Consider the following 19,534-nt stretch of genomic DNA (forward strand, 5'->3'; position numbering starts at 1 on the left):
CTGACCCCTCACTAGGAATGGCTGTGTTTTCTGAAACGTGAATTGAGAAGCATCCACTATAATGTACCTATGGCCTACTTCAAGAGAAGAAAGAACCTGCACCAGATTCCACTGTCAGTATCTCATCATTCAAACGTAGGGTTCCCTTTACTTCAAACTGGACAATGTTATTATCCCTATGTGACCCTGAGCGGTGGTGGATCACAGTGTTTTGATGCATTTGCTGTGGCATCATGATGGCCGTTGGCTCGCACGCCTCTCGCTCCCGCCGCCGCTGTTGTTGTGACGGGGGCAGAGTACATACAGCCTCCAGCCAGTGATCTCCTGGTATGCCAGTCCGTCTGTCGGCCGGTGCACCCCCGTCGCTCCGTGGCACCAGGGGTTTTAGCCTTCATCCACACAGTCAATAGTACAGAGCCCTGCTTTAAACCCCCTGCTATCTGGGTCCCCGGGCGCCGCGCTGACCCGCTCTGCTATGCCACCACCGCCGGAGTAAACAGAGGGGGGCGTCAGTGCTGGGACGAACTTGGACTGTTGTTTTTCTCTCAACCTACTTCTGTGAAACAGTTACCACTGAGCAGGGAAGCACTTGTATAAACATGGATGGATGGATGCACAATGGACTGTGTAAGCAGTTTTTCCCATTCAATACTGTGCTGACCTGACCTTGACCTATATGTCACAGTACAAGGACAACAATACCACAAGATGTAAATACTATAGGACACATCGACAACACAAAACCCAGTTCATGACAGGACAGGACTAACGAAAACAACAGAGCCACTAAAAAGTATCTATTGAGCATTGTGAGGCAGTGACGTCCCTGTGTGGCAGCTTTATGTACAGTGCATAGACAAGGGCTCCCAAAGCAAACTCTCGAACGATCTAGAGGCCGAAAGAGAGGGAAAGCACTGGAACTGTGTGTAAAGTTCAGCTGTGAGCTTCCATCACTAGAGGGGGGTGCTGTGCCTGGTATATATGCGCAAAGGTGGAGGAAAGGGGTCAGAATGCCACAAACGAGGATCAGAAGGGCGGTTTTCATTCCGACAGACGGTATGTCCAAATAAAACTACAAAGAAACCCAAGAGGGGTGAGGAGTCCAATTGAAGTATTTCCAAATAAACAATGCAGACGTGTTTTACATCAAAAGAGCCCGATGCTAAGGGAAAAATATGACGCTCTCGTGGTCCATGTAGCATTTACATGTTTTGGTAGGAGTGACTGGAGGTGAGAGGAGATCCCATAGGATGGTGATATAAGAGTGGCAAGCAGTGAGGTCAGAGGGCCTACCCCGAGGGTCCAGCAGGAGAGGAGAGTTTCCGGACTGGACTCGCACTTAGGCTGCAGGTACAAGCAAACAGTATCTTCACTTAACACATAGCAGCCAGCTCACAACCGCAACAGGTGACATCATACCAGTAGGCCCCAGCAGAACGTTCTGGATATGAAAATATGGTTAAGAGTTGGGTGAAAGTTTACATTGTGGCCATATTCCCGTACTCTGCAGCCAGAGGACCTCACAGCAGAGCTCACCTCGTAGTTCTGCTCAATGAGGTTCCCTCCTTTGCTCAGGCTCTCCATGATGGCCTTGTTCCTCAGGATGTCCTCCTCACTCAGGTGCTCCCGACGCTTCCGTGACTCCAGCACCAGCCCGTTCACTGAGTAGAAATCCGCCAGGAAATTTCCCACACGCTCCTGGAGCCACAAAGGACAAGAAAATAAAACCTCTGAGTCACCAATTTCCCTTCAATACACCTCAAAGGACCGAGACAGACAGCAATACCCCCCCCCCCCCCCCCCCCCCCCACACACACACACACACACACATGAACTCTCCCCTCAGGTGAACACCTGTGGCTCTCCCAGGAGGCTTATCAAACACGACCACTATGTTTTGGTTACTCTGTTGCCCCTGAACTTTGTTGTGGGGAGATACGGCGTGGTTAATGTGAAAAGGACATGGGCGTCCTGTACTGCATTGAATAACAAGACGATAACTGTAGATCAGCAAAGGTCACATTTAGTGACGGAGAGGTAGTATTCGACAAAGGAGATGTATGAAAACCAACCGTTTTGTCCTCTCGGAACAGCCAGCCGGTCTGGGCTCTGGAGAAGGTGATGGACTTGGTGGAGAGAGTGGCAGAGTAAACATCACTGCTCATAAGGATGTCCACCTCTTCCTCTGTCTCCATCTCTGACTCCTGCAACATAGGGAACACAGCCCTCTGACACACACACACACACACTTCACAGACACAGGGATCATTTTGAAAGGCAGAGTACGAGACATAGAGCGTCACTAGCTCGACGTCTGCATGCAGAAATGCACGACGGTATGTTTGCGTGCGTGCGTGCACGTGCGGATTTGTGCTGCTGCGAGCGTGTGTGTGTATGTGCACGTGTGTTTGTGTGTGCGCGTGCATGGGTCTCACCTCGTGGTGTATCCGCTGGTACACCTTCTGTTCATTGTCCAGCACCGCAAAGGACTCAGAGGGGATGGCGTCGCCATTAAAGATAAAACTAAGGTCACCACGCTGGCACTTCATATCTGTGAAGTCTATTAGGGTGGTGTCCAGTCTACGACCAATCAGAAAGAAAGGGAAGAAGGGATAGAATTGAAATTCAAACCACTTCATGGGCCAACATAATGTCAATAGCACCAGCAACAGCACATTAAAACAGCACATATTGCGTCTAGTTCATGTCTATACTAATTGCTTCTATCACATCTACATAATCCCTCCACACCCCTCAAAAACCAAAAGAAGACAAAGAAGCAAGGAGAAAAAGAGAAAGAGAGAGACAGAGTGAGGGACACACACACACACGGAGTATAAGTACACGATCTTGTTACCAAGCAACATACAGCGTAAAAGTAAAACTTTTTTCAATAAAACTAAAGAACTCAAACTTGGTCTCTAAAAGCTCTGAGACAGCTTTTGTGTTAATAGTTGCCATGGGCGACAACCCATTTCTATGTTTTCCGACAAAAGCTAGTTTCATGGAGTAGTGGAGGAATGAGGTGAGACAACAAAAAATAACTGAACTACTTTATGGGCTGCACATAGACACAAAGTGGAGAGTGAGAGGTATGACAGAGCTGAGAATTTCAACCATTGGAATGTAAATTAAGTTATGCCTAGGTCGGTTTCTTTCCCCACCTCGGGAATATCAAACAGACATTATGAAAGTCTATTAGACAACTTTCAACCCTGGTAAATAAATTACAACCTACCCTTCACCAATTTCTCACCACCACACACACAGTTTATGTGCCTGAGAATGATTTGCCCTGAATCTCCAGTGTTGGATAGATTCAGAGCAGGGTAGAGGGGGTGGGGAGGAGGGGGGCAATTTGTGAGGCAGGTAACCTAGCAACACTTTAAAACTCTTTCATTTGTCTGTGTCTGTGTGTGTGTGTCATTGCTGTGTGGGATAAAATACAGTCCCTTTGAAGAACAAAACAGCCTGAACATGGCTTCTTCTCACTGAACACTGAAGCTCAGCAGATCAGCATACATTAACCAGCCTGCTAGCACATCAAAGCCAGACGAGCAAATTGTTTTTCGTTCTTGTTATTTATTAATTTTTTCTGTTTGTATTTTACCCCCTTTTACTCCCCAGTTTCGATCTTGTCTCATCACTGCAACTCCCCAACGGACTCGGGAGGCCAAAGTCGAGTCATGCGTCCTCCAAAACATGACCCGCCAAACCACACTTCTTACCACCCGCCCGCTTAACCCGGAAGGCAGCCACACCAATGTGTCGGCGGAAACAATGTTCAACTGACGACCAAGGTCAGCCTGCAGGTGCCCGGCCCGCCCCAAGGAGTCGCTATAGCGCGATGAGCCAAGTAAAGCCCCTCCTGCCAAACCCTCCCCTAACCCAGACAACGCTGGGCCAATTGTGCGCCGCCCTATGTGACTCCCGATCAGGGCCGGTTGTGATACAGCCTGGGATCGAACCCGGGTCTGTAGTGATGCCTCTAGCACTCAGACAAGCAATTCTAACCGCACTGTGTATTCCAACTGTGAATAGTGAATCGTGTTTTGTTACTGGATGGGACTACTCGGCGCTGGTCCAATTATAATGGAGCCGGTAGGTGGGTAAAGTTAAGGCAAAGGTACGTGCTGGTTCCCTCTATCTAAGTGTAATTATTTGGAGAGGGGCACAGAGGTAATAGATCTGCAAACATATGTCGTGCTACTCAGTCACAGCAGTGCGAGAATGGATTTCACACTCTAGTTAACTTCTTATGGCTGCAGGGGCAGTATTGAGTAGCTTGGATGAAAGGTGCCCAGAGGTGCCCATAGTAAACTGCCTGCTCCTCAGTCCCAGTTTCTAATATATGCATAGTATTATTAGTATTGGATAGAAAACACTCTGAAGTTTCTAAAACTGTTTGAATGATGTCTGTGAGTATAACAGACCTCATATGGCAGGCAAAAACCTGAGAAAAAATCCAAACAGGAAGTGGGAAATCTGAGGTTGGTCGATTTTCAACCCAGCCCCTATTGAATACACAGTGGGATATGGATGAGTTTGCACTTCCTACGGCTTCCACTAGATGTCAACAGTCTGTAGAACCTTGTCTGATGCCTCTAATGTGAAGTGGGGCCGAAGGAGACTTAGTCAGGTCTACCATGACCTGACCATGACCTGACCATGACCTGACCATGCGCGTTCACATGAGAGGGAGCTCTGTTCCATCGCACATCTGAAGTCAATGTAATTCTCCGGTTGGAACATTATTGAAGATTTATGTTAAAAACATTCTAAAGATTGATTCAATACATCGTTTGACATGTTTCTACTGACTGTTACGGAACTTTTTGACATTTCGTCTGCTTTTAGTGAACGCGCTTCCTGACTTTGGATTTGTTTACCAAACACGCTAACAAAAATAGCTATTTGGACATAAATGATGGACATTACCGAACAAAACGAACATTTCTTGTGGAAGTGGGAGTCCTGGGAGTGCATTCCGACGAAGATCAGCAAAGGTAAGTGAAGATTTATAATGCTTTTTATGAGTTTTGTTGACTGCACAATTTGGCGGGTAACTGTATGGCTTCCTTTTGTGGCTGAACGCTGTTCTCAGATTATTGAATATTGTGCTTTTGCCGTAAAGCTTTTTGAAATCTGACACAGCGGTTGCATTAAGAACAAGTGTATCTTTAATTCTATGTAAAACATGTATCTTTCATCAAAGTTTATGATGAGTATTTATGTTATTTGACGTGGCTCTCTGCAATTTCTCCGGATATTTTGGAGGCATTTCTGAACATGGCGCCAATGTAAACTGAGGCTTTTGGATATAAATATGAACTTTATCGAACAAAACATATATGTATTGTGTAACATGAAGTCCTATGAGTGTCATCTGATGAAGATCATCAAAGGTTAGTGATTAATTTTATCTCTATTTCTGCTTTTTGTGACTCCTGTCTTTGGCTGGAAAAATGGCTGTGTTTTTCTGTGATTTTGCGGAGACCTAACATAATCGTTTGTGGTGCTTCGCTGTAAAGCCTATTTGAAATCGGACACTTTGGTGGGATTAACAACAAGATTACCTTTAAAATGGTATAAAATACTTGTATGTTTGAGGAATTTTAATTATGAGATGTCTGTTGTTTGAATTTGGCGCCCTGCACTTTCACTGGCTGTTGTCATATCGATCCCGTTAACGGGATTGCGGCCATAAGAAGTTTAACCAAGCTTGTCGTTAGCCGCCGTGCTGAGGCTGGCACTACAGCTTCCCATAAAATGGGAGAGAGTGTAGTGTTCAAAGCCAGGGTTTTCTAATCAACTGAAAAAAGGTCCTACAAGCCTGAAAGTGCTTTAAAAAAGGGCTTTGTCAAGGAATATGTACTTTTATTATCGTGGGTTTTACCATATCACATTGCCCTTTTCAGTATAATACTGAAGGCTGTGGACATCACTCCGTAGAGGCGCCAGTCTAGTAAATGTTGTTGGTATGTCAATAGGGCAACCATCAGTACCTGACACTTTCCCCATCCAATAAGACTGCATCTCTGCTCTGCCAAGACTGAACCAGATGGCTGGGGCAGAAACAGACGGGCACACAACCAAGACTAAAGATTGGTGATGATCAGTGTATCAACTCAGCTGAGGAGGACAAGCAACATTGTGTACTGTGTGTGTGTGGGCAAGCTGTACATAGGCTGTAACAGCTGATACCAGTACAGACAGACAGATCTGTCCAAGGCATAGCCAAGGGGTCTGTCAGTGATACTGTGTTGATTCTTACGTGTGTGGTTATCTGTTTGACATGCTTATTTCTTACAATGATCTCATCTTATGCCTTATCTACTGGCTTCACGCTAATTATTGCTTGTTACAACTTCATGAAAACAAGGGATTATTAAAAGGATTACTTGACTTACCGGATGTTGATGCCCTGTTTGTAGATCTTACACACGTCAGAGGGCAGGATTCGGGAGAGCAAAGGCACTGCAACATGGGAAAAAGACATGGGGATATCGATAGGCCTAGGTATTGAAACTCCACTTAATAATGAAAATCACCAACCACTTCAGAGCCCATACCAGCCACAGAATATGTAGTTCTGCAGTTGAATATGTAATGCTCTTTTTACAAGTACGGTATGAGGCCAATTCAAACCCTTGGAGGGAACCATCCATGTTCCAATCCCCACACTAACATGCTATAATATATTGCTAAATTCTAATGTACAGTATATGTAGGTATGCTAGTGTGGATATTGGAACAGAGCCTGTGAATGCCATGTCTGATAGGAAATCAATTCCGTTTGATCTGGACTAGTACAGACTGGACAATGTGTCTGTTTTGAGACTGTTCTACCCCCAGCATATTGAATAGGGCTGATGGGGCCCTGGCTTCTCTCAATGTGTGTGCAGTACATAACACTTGGAGTGTATTCTGTGAGGTGAAACGTTCAGAACATTGCAGATAGAAATGGAATGAATAGAGCTGGCACAATTCCCTATTATATCTGCTCTGCACTATACATTTCTATGTGAACGTTCTGTAAAGTTTCACCCTCCTGAACAGTCCTTATAGAAAGGCATCTCCCAATACAATCTTTGGATTTGAGCCCTTGCCACTCAGGGGCACTACATCCCTGTCAAATACTACCAGCTAACACTTACACAATCAGCAACCCTTTCTTTACAGTCACGTAATCTTTCCAAGCAGGTCAATATTTAACGTGACATGTTGACACACTGTTAGCATGCTCTCTGGAGTCCACTAGACATTTAGCCAAAGAAATGTGGGACATTTGTAACAGCATTTCTTCTCTAATTAATTCAGTGAAACGGTAGGAAGATCAATGGATCTAAAAGATAAGCTTAATTGATGTAAGCGTTCATAGGCCTTGGTAATGCTGGTGGTGCGACGTTGTAATGACATATAGCCACCACCAGGGGGAGGGTCTGCCTGTGTGGGGAGGCGAGGCCACTCCCTACAGAGGATTACCTCAGTGTTGTAAACAATCTCTCAGTATCACTCTGTCCCCAACCAGCTGGGCAGAGAGCCCTTACTGATACCCACATAACTGGGCTCTCAGAGATGCTACCACATTAACTCTCTCTCTCACACACACACAGTTTAACAACATCAACCATTCTAGTGCTTCTAAATCAACTTTAATCTGGTTAAATGCACTTTGTGTAGTTGAAAATTGCAAAGAAACTGAACCGTTGTAGTGAGTTGGCCTGATCATATACTTATCATATACTTGTATAGACGCAAAGCAAACTCACCCCAACTTTGAAAGTCCCAGTGAAGCTCAAGATAAAAGTCTCCCAACTGGAGAAAAAAAATAGAATAACAATATGATTAGCATATAACAATAACAATATGATTATCAAACATATATTTTCTCGAATGAGTTTAGGATCCAATATGTAGTTCTGAAATTACACAGCTGGCCCACCTAATCTCAGGGTAATACTGACCGGAAATAAAAACCACCAAGGATGTAATATGAATGATTGCGCATTTCTGAGGAAATATAATCCCCTGGAGTCAGGAGAAAAACTTTCGGTGACATCTACGCCTGCTTCATCACAGGAGTTACAGTATAAAATTCTCGCGTCTAACACACGACAGGCTCCAAGGCCATGCCTAAAGCTGCTCTTTTATCCCTTTCCTCCACCGCTCTCTCCTTCCCTTTATCACTCCCCTTGGGGAGTCACAGTTAACCTGGCTGTGGCCTATGCCCAGAGCACCAGATGTTTATGCCCACAGAGAACCCTCAATAACATCATGCCAGCCGCAGCACTGCAAGGCTCCCCAAAGCCCAGACTATCAACTGTGTGTGTACATGTGTGTGCGCACATGCGTTCGTGCACATGCGTGTGTTTGGAGTGGAAGCATCTGCCTTCCCCTGTGTCATGCCATCCAGGGAGGTTTGTGAGAATGTCACTGCTCCTGCATGTTGACCCTCCCTCCCCCCCAGGGCCCATGTTGCTGTCTGTTTGCATATTCCTTGAGCGTAGGCCTGGGGGAATGCTTACTGCATGCCGAGGGCTGTGCTATGGGGCCGCTTTGTTGTGATGACCATAGATAGTGTGTGACTGAGTGACTGAGAGAGGGCCTGGGTCTGTATGTGTGCCGCAGAGTGGCATTTCTGACTGGGAGGACTCTGCTGGCAGATGTAGAGTGAGTACACAGCCTGCCCCGCAGCGCATTGGATCATGCTTCATTTTGGGAGAGGAGTATGGTAGGGAGGGGAGAGGTGGAGAGGGTAGAGACGAGAATACACAATATATCAGCCTTCATATCGGTTTCAGATATGAGGGATCAGGGATATGAAACGAGAGAGAGAGAGAGAGAGAGAGAGAGAGAGAGAGAGAGAGAGAGAGAGAGAGAGAGAGAGAGAGAGAGAGAGAGAGAGAGAGAATGTACCGTACCTCTTTGAGGGCGTTCAGTAGCTTTGGCCTCTTGTCCTCCACACTCTCTCTGGACTGCTGTTTGAGCTTCCTTAGCAGCGCTGTGACTGACAGAGAGAAGGGAGAAGGGAGGGAGGGGTGAGACCACAACAACTACATACAGTAACATCAAGCATCATTACTGGAATCTCTACACTCTCAGATAAAAAGGTATGGTTAGGGTACAGTATTGTTCTTGGGGGTACAAAAATTGGACATTTTCCCTACCTTGGCAATCATTCTAAGTACAGGTTGCACGTGATTAAAAGTAGGATTTACTGTACATATCACTTTGCAAGCCAGCATAATGTTACTTGCCCGATGTGGCCTGCAAACCAGGAGTTTCAGACCACTGTGTTGGGGTAAAACTAGGCTGTCAAAGTAGTGGCTTATGATATACAGCAGGGTCTGAAATGATAGACACCCTTGATAAAGATGAGCAAAAACTACTGTATAAAATAAATAATTCAAATACTGAGCTATATTGTATAGGGAAATTGTATGGGGAAATTCTATTATTAAATGCTAGTACAATTGCTCAGACAAATATGTTGTGTTTAAAAAGTAATAAAAAAAATCTCAAATAGGTAGGATTCAAAATGATTGACAAACCTATTTTCAATACTTTTCATTACCTCACCTTGTGAGGATAACGGCACTGCGCCTTTTTCTTGAATGTTTTATGAGTTGGAGAACACATTGGGAGAGATCTTAGACCATTCCTCCATACAGAATCTTTACAGACCCTTGATGTCCTTAGTCTGCTCTTATGGACTGCCCTCTAATTCAAACTACAGGTTTTCAATGGGGTTCAAGTCCAGAGACTGAGATGGCCATTGCAAAATGATGATTTTGCAACCAATTAACAATTTCTTTGTGGATTTTGATGTGTGCTTGGGGTTATGGTCTTGCTGGAAGAACCACTTGCTGCCAAGTTTCAGCCTCCTGGCAGATGCAACCTGTTTTTTTTGGCTAAAATGTCCTGTTACTGGGTAAAGTTCATGATGCTGCTGACCTTAACAAAGGGCCTCAGGACTAGTGTAAGCAAAATAGCCCCATAACATCAAAGATCCACCACAAATATTTTACAGAAGTTATGAGTTTCTTTTCGGCAAATGCATCTTGATGAAAGAAAGAAACGAAAGAGTATAATTTCGATAATAAAATATTCACTTAGGCACTCACTTGATTTAGGCCTTTGAATGCAACAACCACTAGCAAACACAGTCATGGGTGGTATTGGTAACTCTACAATTCACTTGAAAGGCACCCTGGGAAACATGCAAACAAGGCTTTACACCCTACAGTGTTAAAACAACTTCCAAAAACCATTTTAGAGGTACATTTCTGCCACTTAAAGGGAACAAACTACTTTGTCACGGTGGTAGTCCCCTAAAAAGGCATTTTTTTTACCTTTTCCAAAGGTACGCTTTGTACCTGTACTATCTTGTCCCCTAAGGTACACTATTGGCTCTTTTAAGGTACGAACTGCAAGGGTAAAATTACGTACGTCTATAACTTTGTACCCCTTTAAAACCTCTCTTGGGTACGTGAGACGTTAGCGTCCCACCTCGTCAACAGCCAGTGAAACTGCTGGGCGCCAAATTCAAATACAGAAATACTCATTATAAAAATTCAGAAAACAAAACATATTTTACATAGGTTTAAAGATTAAGAACAAATGTAAACCTTTATTTCACAGAGTGTAGGTAAAGGTAATCAAGATAAAGTATCCAATCAACTGTATTGCGTATTGCTAAATAGAGGACCACATTTCACCATGCAAACCCCACCTTATACTTTATGTGTGTAAGCTTAGTTGCGATGACTGAATTGTTTGGCCGCCGGGTAACTAAATATCACATCATGCAAAACTTGATCACACAGTACAGTATTCCACAGTATCAAAGCACATACAGGACTGTCGATGAATGTCAATAATAGGAGAGGCTCGCCTAGCGTGGTGAGACTGGTATTTCTAGTTCCTGCGGTACACTATATTGGCTTCCCGTGGCTTCCCGCCCACTACACCGCGGGTAGGATCACATACATTCCAGGAAGTTCAAAGAGGGGAAGAGTCTGGGAGATAAACAATAAAGTTGACCGTTAATGAGATACATCTGTAAGCGCTTTAATGACCCGAAGGAAGCCAAACAGAATAGAGACGTCTAACCATGACGGCCCAGCTTTCCTGACTGGCTGGCTAATACGAGCTCGCTTGTTTTCAAACAAACAACACTGAGCTGAAACAGCCACATCTGACTAATGTTTACCCATGTTTTTTGAGAGAGGTGGGAACAACAGCTAATTGCAGTTATGGAGGTGTCAGGGGAATAAACGACAATAGTGCGATCCACCTGTAATATGCTTTTAGAAGAAAACACAGCATTTCATTAGATCAAAACAACAAACCTGTAATACAAGGTATGGAATTATGACTGAGTGTCACAGATCAATCCTAGTGTTTGATATGGTCACTTCAAATGCAGGGGCTGAAGTAGGCCTAACCTACTGTATCTATTCAATCATACAGGATGTTTTCCTATCCCACATATACACAATACATCCCACAATAATGAGCTAACTGTAGACCTACACTGGTACCCTTAATCCTATGTACCCCCAGTCCACGAACCCAAAGAGGCAAACATAGGGAGCTGGGACCTTGGTGCTGCTAATGAAACTAGGCCACGGATGCCCAGGCTGGGGCCAAACACACACACACACAAATACACAAACAAAGGCTGGGCTTGGCTCCACTCCTTACACACGCTAGGCTATGTTTTGGTGTTTTGGGGGCCAGGCGTCTCTCTCCCTCTCAGGCCTGGCTGCCTAATGAGATTCGGCAGCCTCCTGATCCTTACCACCCATCGGCGTGGGAGACCAGAGGGGGAGAGGAGGGAGGACTAACTCACCATCTGCCCACGGACCACCCACCGTACACGGGTGGTCCATCCACCAGACCTCCCCTCACTACTTAGGCTTAGGGCTATTCCCCCTCATTCACACATCATGGCTATTTTGCTGCCATAACTTTCTGAAAGTGGTCTGAGGAGGCACATACAGTGCATTCTGAAGTATTCAGACCCCTTGACTTTTTTCACATTTTGTTATGTTACAGCCTTATTCTAAAATTGATTAAATTGTTTTTTTCCCTCATCAATCTACACACCATACCCCATAATGATGATGCAAAAACATATTTTTAGACATTTTTGCAAATATATTAAAAAACAAAACTGATATATTACATTGACATAAGTATTCAGACCCTCAGTACTTTGTTGAAGCACCTTTAGCAGCGATTACAACCTTGAGTCTTCTTGGGTATGACGCTACAAGCTTGGCACACCTGTATTTGGCGAGTTTCTCCCATTCTTCTCTGCAGACCCTGTCAGGTTGGATGGGGAGCGTTGATGCACAGCTATTTTCAGGTCTCTCCAGAAATGTTCGATTGGTTTAAAGTCCGGGCTCTGGCTGGGTCACTCAAGGACATTCAGAGACTTGTCCCGAAGCCACTCCTGCGTTGTTTTGGCTGAGTGCTTAGGGTCGTTGTCCTGTTGGAAGGTGAACCTTCGCCCCAGTCTGAGGTCCTGAGCGCTCTGGAGCAGGTTTTCATCCAGGATCTCTCTGTACTTTGCTCCGTTCATCTTTCCCTTGATCTTGACTGGTCTCCCGGTCCCTGCCGCTGAAAAACATCCCCACAGCATGATGCTGCCACCACCATGCTTCACCGTAGGGATGGTGCCAGGTTTCTTCCAGACGTGACACTCAGAATTCAGGCCAAAGAGTTCAATCTTGGTTTCATCAGACCATGTTTCTCAAAATATACATTTGCTAAAATGTCTAAAAACCTGTTTTAGCTTTGTCATTATGGGGTATTGCATGTAGACTGATGATTTAAAACAGTATTTAATCAATTTTAGAATAAGGCTGTGACGTAACAAAATGTGGAACAAGTCAAGAGGTATGAATACTTTCCGAATGCACTGTAGATGTAATAGAAGCAAAAGAATAGCAAAATGTCCTGTCTGAAAGGGGTTTGGAGTGTTAATAATATTAAATAATGTATTATTAATGTTAAGGAATGACCCACATAACCAAGACATGAAACAGGCAAAAGACCTGAGGCAATATTGTTTATCTAACACTCCTCCAACCCCCACTGGTGAAAAATGTACTACAGCTACCAGCCAGCTTCCGAGTAGCAGAGATAGGACAGTAAATATTGACACAGTGTAGGCAGCACCAGGCTTCACTGCGGGCGAAGGGCCTACTCATTACTGGTTACACAACTGCTAAGACGACAGCTAGCTAGGTTACCTCCCAGACCAAGCTAAGCTAGCAGTCAGTCACAGACAGAGCATGGCAAGGCAGGCCAGGGTGCTCCAGTTTTCCAGTTCAGCTGCCACATCAGAGGCTATGGGACAAATCCCTTCCATCTCTACTGGGCTTTGATGGATAAAGTCCCCTGTTAGTCTCATCAAAGCACCCAGCAGGGCACCCAGCAGGGCACTGGACAGTAAAAGCCCCATAGACAATTAGCCACCATAGACCCCCACCCCGGAGACCAGAGGCTGCTTTTGAACTATTTCATAGGCTACATGGCGATTGATGTGAGCACAATGTGAGTCATTAACTAACGACTTTCATGCAATTATCATGAGCGAGAACATGATGTTTTTTTAATTATTGTTTTTCTTCACTTATTAGCAGCCCCGGCACCAGGATAAAGTGACTAAGGGGGCATTTGAAATCAGCAAGGGGGCACAATTAATTTGAGGATATAGGCTACAAGATAGATAGGGTAATTAACCTATTACAAACAGCCTATGGGAATGCGGCCGTTCACACAGCTGTCTTACCAAAACAATGCAAACTAAATGCTGAAAGTAGTTATGATGAAATATTATGAAACATACCGATACATTGCTATACCCAGTGGCGTCATTTGAGTTCCTGCATTGGAATTAGATTGAATTCTGCTTATATCACACTGTACCACAATAAACAGAAAAGTTCCAATGCTGAGACCATTTAGGGATTTTGAAGAGACAGGTTGGCGTGAAATCTGTATCTCGGCTTGGTTGTATCAGCACCATGGAAAGTGTGTAGTACTGTCTACTCTACTACCCATAGGCAGGGTGTAGTACTGTCTACTCTACTGCCCATAGGCAGGGTGTAGTACTGTCTACTAGAGGTCGACCGATTAATCGGAATGGCCAATTAATTAGGGCCGATTTCAAGTTTTCATAACAATCAGTAATCAGCATTTTTGGACACCGATCATGGCAGATTACATTGCACTCCACGAGGAGACTGCGTGGCAGGCTGACTACCTGTTATGCGAGTGCAGCAAGGAGCCAAGGTAAGGTGCTAGCTAGCATTAAACATATCTTATAAAAAACAATCAATCTTAACAATAACTAGTTAACTACACATGGTTGATGATATTCCTAGTTTACCTAGCTTGTCCTGCGTTGCATATAATCGATGCGGTGCCTGTTCATTTATCATTGAATTACAGCCTACTTCGCCAAACGGGTGATTTAACAAGCGCATTAGCGAAAAAAGCACTGTCATTGCACCAATGTGTACCTAACCATAAACATCAACGCCTTTCTTAAAATCAATACACAAGTATATATTTTTAAACCTGCATATTTAGTTAATATTGCCTGCTAACATGAATTTCTTTTAACTAGGGAAATTGTGTCACTTCTCTTGCGTTCTGTGCAACAGAGTCAGGGTATATGCAGCAGTTTGGGCCGCCTGGCTCATTGGGAACTGTGTGAAGACCATTTCTTCCTAACAAAGACAGCCAACTTCGCCAAACGGGGGATGATTTAACAAAAGCGCATTTGTAGAAAAAGCACAATCGTTGCACGAATGTACCTAACCATAAATGCATTTCTTAAAATCAATACACAGAAGTATATTTTTTTAAACCTGCATATTTAGTTAAAAGAAATTCATGTTAGCAGGCAATATTAAATGAGGGAAATTGTGTTACTTCTCTTGCGTTCATTGCACGCAGAGTCAGGGTATATGTAACAGTTTGGGTCGCCTGGCTCGTTGCGAACTAATTTGCCAGAATTGTACATAATTATGGAAGGAACTTAAACGAGTTAAACAAGGAACTTCAATGTTAGCTTTTTTACATGGCACATATTGCACTTTTACTTTCTTCTCCAACACTTTGTTTTTGCATTATTTAAACCAAATTGAACATGTTTCATTATTTATTGATTTTGATTTTATTGTTGTATTAAGTTAAAATAAAAGTGTTCATTGTTCATTCAGTATTGTTGTAATTGTCATTATTACAAATATATATATAAAAATCGGCCGATTAATCGTTATCGGCTTTTTTTGGTCCTCCAATAATCGGTATCGGCATTGAAAAATCATAATCGGTCGACCTCTACTGTCTACTCTACTGCCCATAGGCATGGTGTAGTACTGTCTACTCTACGGCCCATAGGCATGGTGTAGTACTGTCTACTCTACGGCCCATAGGCAGGGTGTAGTACTGTCTACTCTACTGCCCATAGGCAGGGTGTAGTTCACTTCTCTTAAACATAAAGTTACTTCGGGCCCAAGTTGGTGACAACACTACAGATGCCCACATGGAAAAGTTGTTCCCTGCCTTATTAACCCCAGAGGAAACAGTAATTAGCTTTTAGTGAGCACATCAATTTGACACACAGCCTTTGAGCGCCTGGTACTGTCCCATCTCAAAACGATCACTGATGCCTCCCTCGACCAACTGCAGTTTGCCTACAGAACTAACAGGTCTGTGGACGACTGTCAACATGGGCCTACACTACATCCTCAAACACCTCAATAACCCATAGACATATGCAAGGATATTGTTTGTGGACTTTAGCTCTGTGTTCAATCCCAGAACTGCTACAAGACAAACTCTCCTAGCTTAACTCCAACTGTCAGTGGATCACTTTCTTCCTGACCAACAGGATGCAACACGTGAAACCGGGAAAACACCTTTGGACTGTTTATCCCTCAGCACCCGAGTGTCGCAAGAATGTGTGCTCTCACCTCTACTTTACTCACTCTACACCAATGACTGCACCTCCAAAAACGCATCTGTCAAACGACTCCGTGTACCTTGGAGTCCATGTACCTTGGAAAGGTCGACCCGCTGGTGGCCTGGTGCAGTCGCTATAACCTGGAACTCAATGCAGACAAAACTGTAGAGATGGTGGTTGACTGCAGAAAACGCCCCTACCATCTCTCCCCCTCGAGATTGACGGCTCAGGTGTTAGTACGGCGGAATCATTTCAATTCCTGGGGACCATCCTCTCCCACAACCTCAAGTGGGAGGACAACTCAGAATGGCGCTGCAATGGATACCTGTCGTTTTACCGGCTCCTGACCAATTCTGATCATTTGTGTTTTTTTTGTGCTGATCTTAACTTTTTTTGTGCATAATGTTTCCGCCATCGTTTCCCATGACAGAAAAGATCTTCTGGACATCAGAACAACGATCACTAACCTCGATTAGGGTGAAGATTTCTACTTCAACGAGTTGGCGGCGATGGACATACTTCTCACCCTGGACCAGGCCCTGATCCCTGAGACTCGGAAGAGGAAAAGACGGCGTACAACGTGAGGGAAATAATCTGCCTTTACACTCCGTTCTATTGGTAAACATACAATCACTGGAGAACAAACTGGACAAGCTCCGTTCAAGACTATCCTTTCAGGCCTCCCGGGTGGCGCAGTGGTCTAAGGTACTGCATCGCCACCAGAGATTTTGGGCTCGCGCCCAGGCCAAGGTGCAGCCGGCCGCGACCGGGAGGCCCATGGGGCGGCGCACAATTGGCCCAGCGTTGTTAGGGTTAGAGAAGGTTTGGCCGGCAGGGATATCCTTGTCTCATCGCGCACTAGCGACTCCTGTAAAAAAAACTTTTTTTAAAGACTATCCTTTCAACGGGACCTGAATAACTATGTTTCTCGAAGTCATGGCTGAACAAGAACATGGATAATATACATAAATGGTTTTTCGACACGGGTAAGGTTAGGGGGGAGGGGTGTGTCTCTTTGTTAACAACAGCAGGTGTGCAATCTATATTAAGGAAGTCTCAAGGTTCTGCTCACCTGAGTTAGAAGACCTCACGGTAAGCTGTAGACCATATTATTTAACAAGAGAGTTTCATCTATATTTTTTGTGACTGTCTATTTACCACCACAAACCAACGCTGGCTCTAAGACAGCACTCAACGAGCTGTGTAAGGCCCCCCCCCCCCCCCCCCCAACTGGTCATACAGAGGTGGCGCTCCTAGTGGCCGATGATTTTAATGCAGTGGTGATTTTAATGCACTGACAATGCTCCATCACATGGATCCAAGTACTCCACTGCTTGGCTAGCCAGCAAGGGCCTCAAAGATGCCCGAATAATGACCTGGCCCGCTTCCTCACCTGACTTAAATCCTATTGAGGACTTGTGGGCCCTTCTCAAACTTGAGATTTACAGTGAGGGAAGACAATACACCTCTTTGAACAGCATTTGGGAGGCTGTGGTTGCTGCTTCAGCGAAAGTTGATTGTGAACAGATCAAGAAACTGACAGACTCCATGGATGGAAGGCTCATGGCAGTTATTGAAAAGAAGGGTGGCTATATTGTCCACAAATGTTATTTAATTCTCATTTTGTTACTTACTTGTTACACTTTCTCTAAAAATTGAGAATAAACAAGTGAGTTGGGAGAAATTATTTTTGTAATTTAGTTACCTAATAATTGTGCACACTTATATATTCCCCTGAGAAAGACAAAACTCACTTTTCCTTGTAAAACATTCAGGTTTGAGGTTCAATAACATTTTGTTTTGGATTGACTGAGAGCATTGTGTTTGTTCAACAATAAAATTAATCCTGATCAATACAATTTGTCTAATAATTGTGCACGCAGTGTATTGTTGTGTATTGTTAGATATTACTGCACTGTTGGAGCTAGGAACACAATAATTTTGCTACACCCTCAATAACATTTGCTAAATATGTGTATGCAACCAATAACATTTGATTTGATTTGAAGGCAAAATGCAGTAACTACGCCAACAGTGAAACTGAGAAAAATGGCTTTACATTTTTGGGGTTAGCCAGACAAATATGTTATAGGTAGATAAGTGATAATTCACTGATGTATCATCTTATTATAAAATCATTTGTATGCATATAAACCATAACCACTGATTTAACCTATGACCCCTAAAATGCAAATACTGCACCTTTGTATGACCTTAAACAACTATACGGGTAATACAAAGGCAAAGTGCAGTATCTTGTCACGTTCTGACCTTAGTTCCTTTTTTATGTCTTTATTTTAGTTGGTCAGGGCGTGAGTTGGGGTGGGCATTCTATGTTGTTTTTCTATGTTTTGTTCTGTTGTTATATTTCTATGTGTTTGGCCTAGTATGGTTCTCAATCAAAGGCAGGTGTCAGTCGTTGTCTCTGATTGGGAGCCATATTTAGGTAGCCTGTTTTCTATTGTGTTTTGTGGGTGGTTGTTTCCAGGTTTAGTGTTTGTTTTCACCTTTCTGGACTGTTCGTTTGTCGTGTTTGTTGTTTTTGTTTAGTGTTGCGTATTTAATTAAAGAATATGAACACTTACCACGCTGCACCTTGGTCCTCTTCTTCTCCTCCAGACGACAAGCGTTACATATCTACAATCTAAATGTGTTTATTCAACTGTCTTGTTGTTTTTCTGTTTGCTGGAAACAGTTTGACAGTTCTAACTATATTCCAACTGTATTTAATGGTTTTATGTAGTTATGTTTTCATGTTTTTATGTTGTATTGTAGTAACCCTTAAGCATTTTTCGCCATAAGGTAAGGACTATTTCATGACGTAGAATGTTTATACTTATACTACTTTGTGCAGTATTTACAATCTTAATGTGTTTACCCAATTTTCTTGTGTTTTTCTGTTACACTTATTTATTTTTTTACCTTTATTTAACTAGGCAAATCAGTTAAGAACAAATTCTTATTAACAATGATGGCCTAACCCGGCCAGACACTAATCCGGACGACGTTGGGCCAATTGTGCACCGCCCTATGGGACTCCCAATCACGGCCGATTGTGATACAGCCTGGAATGGTAATTTATTGACATAGAGTTCATAGGTCAAATCAGTAGTCATTGTTGATATGCATGAACATGTACTTCATAATAAGATAATACATCAGTGCATTATCACTTATCTACCTACAACATATTTGGCTGGACAGCTAATAAACTTTAAATACATTTTCTCAGTTTCACTGTTTGTGTAGTTACTGCTCTTTGCCTTTGTATGGCAGAGCGGATAACTGCAGTCACAACACAGTGGAACAAAGCCAAAGTGCAGTAACTTCAGTTACTGCTGTTTGCCTTGGTTTTTACTTGAATTTCGAAGTTATTGCACATTTTACACTCTATTTTCTCTGAACATAATTGAACAAATTGAACATAATTGAACCAGGACACTTTATCACAAGATAAAACAGATATTATAAAGCCTGATTTCAGTCTGAAAAATGTAGTTACTGCATTTTGCCTTTGTAGGGCAGAGTACTGGTCTTGTCTTT

The 19,534-nt window shown here is 43.5% G+C and overlaps 1 protein-coding gene across 3 annotated transcripts in view; it reads right to left on the reverse strand.

Moving 5' to 3' along the window:
• Window positions 1–19,534, reverse strand: part of LOC120054704 (ankyrin repeat domain-containing protein 13C-like) — a 73,864-nt gene that overhangs the window by 10,237 nt on the left and 44,093 nt on the right. For 2 of the 3 annotated variants that reach the window (XM_039002250.1, XM_039002249.1), the window contains 7 exons: window positions 8,925–9,010; window positions 7,773–7,818; window positions 6,411–6,477; window positions 2,436–2,580; window positions 2,073–2,204; window positions 1,537–1,698; window positions 1,294–1,344 (listed from right to left, as the gene is read on the reverse strand). In XM_039002250.1, coding sequence (XP_038858178.1) covers window positions 1,294–1,344; window positions 1,537–1,698; window positions 2,073–2,204; window positions 2,436–2,580; window positions 6,411–6,477; window positions 7,773–7,818; window positions 8,925–9,010 — 689 coding nt within the window. The remainder of the gene's footprint in view (window positions 1–1,293; window positions 1,345–1,536; window positions 1,699–2,072; window positions 2,205–2,435; window positions 2,581–6,410; window positions 6,478–7,772; window positions 7,819–8,924; window positions 9,011–19,534) is intronic. The other variant, XM_039002251.1, reaches the window with a different exon arrangement.

The sequence above is a fragment of the Salvelinus namaycush genome, chromosome 10 (assembly GCF_016432855.1).
Source record: "Salvelinus namaycush isolate Seneca chromosome 10, SaNama_1.0, whole genome shotgun sequence".
Classification (NCBI taxonomy): domain Eukaryota; kingdom Metazoa; phylum Chordata; class Actinopteri; order Salmoniformes; family Salmonidae; genus Salvelinus; species Salvelinus namaycush.